This window comes from Octopus bimaculoides, chromosome 13, assembly GCF_001194135.2.
Source record: "Octopus bimaculoides isolate UCB-OBI-ISO-001 chromosome 13, ASM119413v2, whole genome shotgun sequence".
Classification (NCBI taxonomy): domain Eukaryota; kingdom Metazoa; phylum Mollusca; class Cephalopoda; order Octopoda; family Octopodidae; genus Octopus; species Octopus bimaculoides.
The window spans coordinates 9,095,065-9,098,836 of NC_068993.1; the positions used below are offsets into that span (position 1 = coordinate 9,095,065).

At 37.5% G+C, this 3,772-nt stretch overlaps 1 protein-coding gene across 1 annotated transcript in view; it reads left to right on the top strand.

Moving 5' to 3' along the window:
- The window catches only part of LOC106884187 (NF-X1-type zinc finger protein NFXL1), a 29,764-nt gene extending 25,998 nt beyond the window's left edge, over positions 1-3,766 (top strand). The window contains exon 19 of the mRNA XM_052972567.1: positions 1,844-3,766. Coding sequence (XP_052828527.1) covers positions 1,844-2,071 — 228 coding nt within the window. The 3' untranslated portion in view covers positions 2,072-3,766. The remainder of the gene's footprint in view (positions 1-1,843) is intronic.
- Positions 3,767-3,772: the final 6 nt, after the last annotated feature.

Here is a 3,772-nt window from a genome sequence, read left to right on the forward strand (position 1 = left end):
GGCACATAAAAGACACCATTTCGAGCGTGGCCGTTTTCGTGCGGGTGACACGTAAAAGCACCCACTACACTCTCTGAGTGGTTGGCGTTAGGAAGGGCATCCAGCTGTAGAAACTCTGCCAAATCAGACTGGAGCCTGGTGTTGCCATCCGGTTTCACCAGTCCTCAGTCAAATCGTCCAACCCATGCTAGCATGGAAAGCAGACGTTAAACGATGATGATGATGATTGATGATGAATAAGGCAGTGAACTGGCAGAAGTGTTAGAATGCTGGACGAAATGCTTGGCGATGTTTTGCCCATTGCTATGTTCTGAGTTCAATTTCCACCAAGGTTAACTTGGCTTTTCATCATTTCGGGTTGATAAATTAAGTACCAGTTGAACACTGGGGTCAATGTAAATGACACATCCCCTCCCCCAAAATGTCTGCCCTTGTGGAAAAATTTGAAATTATTATTATTATTATTATTATTAAGGCAGCAAGCTGGCAGAATTGTTAGCACACCAGGCAAAATGCTTAGTAGTATTTCGCCTGTCGCTACATTCTGAGTTCAAATTTCACTGAGGTCAACTTTGCCTTTCATCCTTTTGGAGTTGATAAATTAAGTACCAGTGAAACACTGGGGTTGATCTAATCAACTAGTCCCCTCCCCCAAAATTTCAGGCCTTGTGCCTTCAGTAGAAAGGATTATTATTATTATTATTATGAAGTCAATGAACTGGTAGAACCATTAGTATGTCAGAGAAAAAGCTTAGTTACGTTTTTTACATAGCTCTTGACATTCTGAGTTCAAATTCCACCAAGTTGACTTTGCCTTTCATCCTTTTAGGATCAATGTAATCAACTACCTCCTCCCCTCAAAATTGCTAGCCTTGCACCAAAGTTTGAAAGTATTATCATTATTAAGGAAGTGAGTTGGCAGAATTGTTAGTGTGTCAGAGAGAATACTTAACAGTATTTCTTCTGCATTCTGAATTCAAATTCTGCAGGGATCAACTTTGCCTTTCTTTCTTCCAGAATCAATAAAATAAAGTTAGTAGTCAAGTGCAAGGTTCAATAATATTGGCTTTTCCTGCTGACCTTAAACCTCAATATAAAAGCCATTATTTTTATTATTATTATTAAGGCAGTGAGCTGGCAGAGTCGTTAGTAGCATGCTGGACAAAATGCTTAGCAGCATTTCGTCTCTCTTTACATTCTGAGTTCAAATTTTGCCGAGGTCAGCTTTGTCTTTCATCCCTATCGAAGTTAATAAAATAAGTACCAGTTGAACACCGCAGGGCAATGTAACTAACTTACCCTTGCCTCTGAAACTGGTGGCCTTATCTCAAAGTTTGAAACCATTCTTCTTCTTATTATTATTATTGATATTATCATTAAGGCGGTACGCTGGATGAAACACTTAGCGGTATTTCGCCTGTGGCTATGTTCTGAGTTCAAATTCCGCTGAGGTCGACTTTGCCTTTCATCCTTGCGGGGGCTGATAAATTAAGTACCAGTTGCGTACTGGGGTCAATCTAATCCACTGGCCCCCTCTCCAAAAATTTCAGACCTTGTACCTAGAGTAGAAAATAATCGTTAGCATTATGTTTTAAGTTCAAATTCCACCAAGGTCAACTTTACCTTTCAACCTATCGGAGTTGATGAAATAAGTACCAGTTACTTACTGGGGTCGATAAAATCAACTAGCCCCTGCCCAGAAAATTTCAAGCCTTGTGCCATTAGTAGAAAAGATTGTTGATATTATTCACTTTTGAATTAAGTTATAGTATTAGTGACTATATGGTCATGAAATAACTACTGCTACTACTACTACTATTATTATTATTATATTTCAATTCAGATGCAGGAAGAGGCTGCTAGAAAGAAACAGGAGGAAGAAGAAAGAAGACAACGAATGGAAATTGAAGATTTTGAACGGAAAACTAAAAGAATTGGTCGAAAGAAACGCAACAGGGTCTATGAAGAGAAAATTGAATTGACTTTCATGCAGAAATATGGCAAAACTGTCTTTGCTGTCAGCATTGCAGTGATTGCTGTAGCTGCTGGTATATTTTTCATGTCTTCATAAGTTTGTCTGATAATTAATAGTCCTATCATCACGTTTTAAAAATATAACAATCACAGGGGTTGGGGAACAAAACTAATAGCCAGAAAGGATCATTCAAAAGTAAGTGTTTCTTTGGCCATACGGGATTTCTTTGTGAACAGACTTGTGATCACAAGCAGTCTATTTATGACCATCCCATCTATTCTTTAGACACAGTATATTTAGGACCACATTATCCCATTTCTAAGATGATAGGATGTGATTTGAGTGATATTTTGCTGCTATTTCTAACAAATCAAGTCTCTCGTATTGTCTTGTAACATATTGAGAAGATATGTTTATTCTCTACTTTGGATACTGACTTGAGATGAATATTCTTCACAGGTTAAAAGATTCTCCCTTTTATTAACTATGGGTAGTAATGAGGGGTCTACTTATTATGACAAAGACCTCGGGTACGTCAGTCATTTACAGTTTTAGGTACGTACACATAAGTTAGTCACTGACTGACATGATCATCTATAGACAAACTACTTGATTTTTTTTTTTTTTTTTTTTGTAGCTGTTACTGGGCCCTTCTACCTCCTTTACATAGCGGCAAGAATGCTGAGGCTGCAATAATGTGAAATGATTGCTATTGAGATAGGTCAAATGGCTAAGTGGATAACTCAATGGTTTATCACTTTAAATTCACTTTAGTCCTTTCTATTCTCATTCTAAGCAGGACACCTTATTCTACTCACCTTCAGGTCCCCAAGCAGTTAAAAATAGGGTGCCATGTTTTTAGGAAAGACATTTTCAATATACTGGTGTTCTATCCAGGAGAACTGTCTCCCATCAGCTTTATTCTACAGAAGCTGTTTGAAATACTTGTACTACGAATCCCTAAGTTTGTGGAAAATGCAAGCAGCGTAACCATTATGAGTGGTGACACTGAAATCCTATTAAGATACACTGATTTAATATACAGTTTGTGCATTTTGTGTTATATAATTTCATTGTTTCATCCGTTTTGTTTTTCTTTTTATTTGAGAGCAGATTTAGATTCTTTGGCAGTTGAACATGCTAAATTCTAATAATCCGAATTTGAATTTTTCTCAGTGGCAACTGATTTCTTCCTAAAACCTTTTTTCTCTCTTCTTTCTTAATTTTTTAATGTCTTTTATTGATATCATTATTGATCCCAATGTGGCAAGTTGGCAGAATTGTTAGCACACCAGGTAACATGCTTACCAGCATTTCATCTGTCCTTACGTTCCAAGTTCAAATTCTTCCTGGGTTGACTTTGCCTTTCATCCTTTCAAGGTCAATGAAATAAGTACCAGTTATGCATTGGGGTTGAGGAAATCAACTAGCTGCCTCTCCCAAAATTTCAGTCATTGCGCCTATAGTAGAAAAGATTATTGATCCCAGTGATGCAATATATTTTGGTCTAGAAGCGATGTCCACTTTTAGATGTAGAAAATAGAGTTGGGGGAGTCAACAATAATTGTCGGTTTAAGGTGGCAGGCTGGCGGAATTGATAGCAGACTGGACAGAATACTTTGAGGTATTTCTTCTGGTTTCATGTTCTAAGTTCAAATAACCCATTATCAACTTTGCCTTTCATCCTTTCAGGGTTGATAAAACGAGTACCAGTTGAGCACTGGGGTCGATATAATTGACTGATTCTCTCCCTAAACTTTCAAGCCTTCTACCTAGAGCAGAAAGTTATTTTATGTC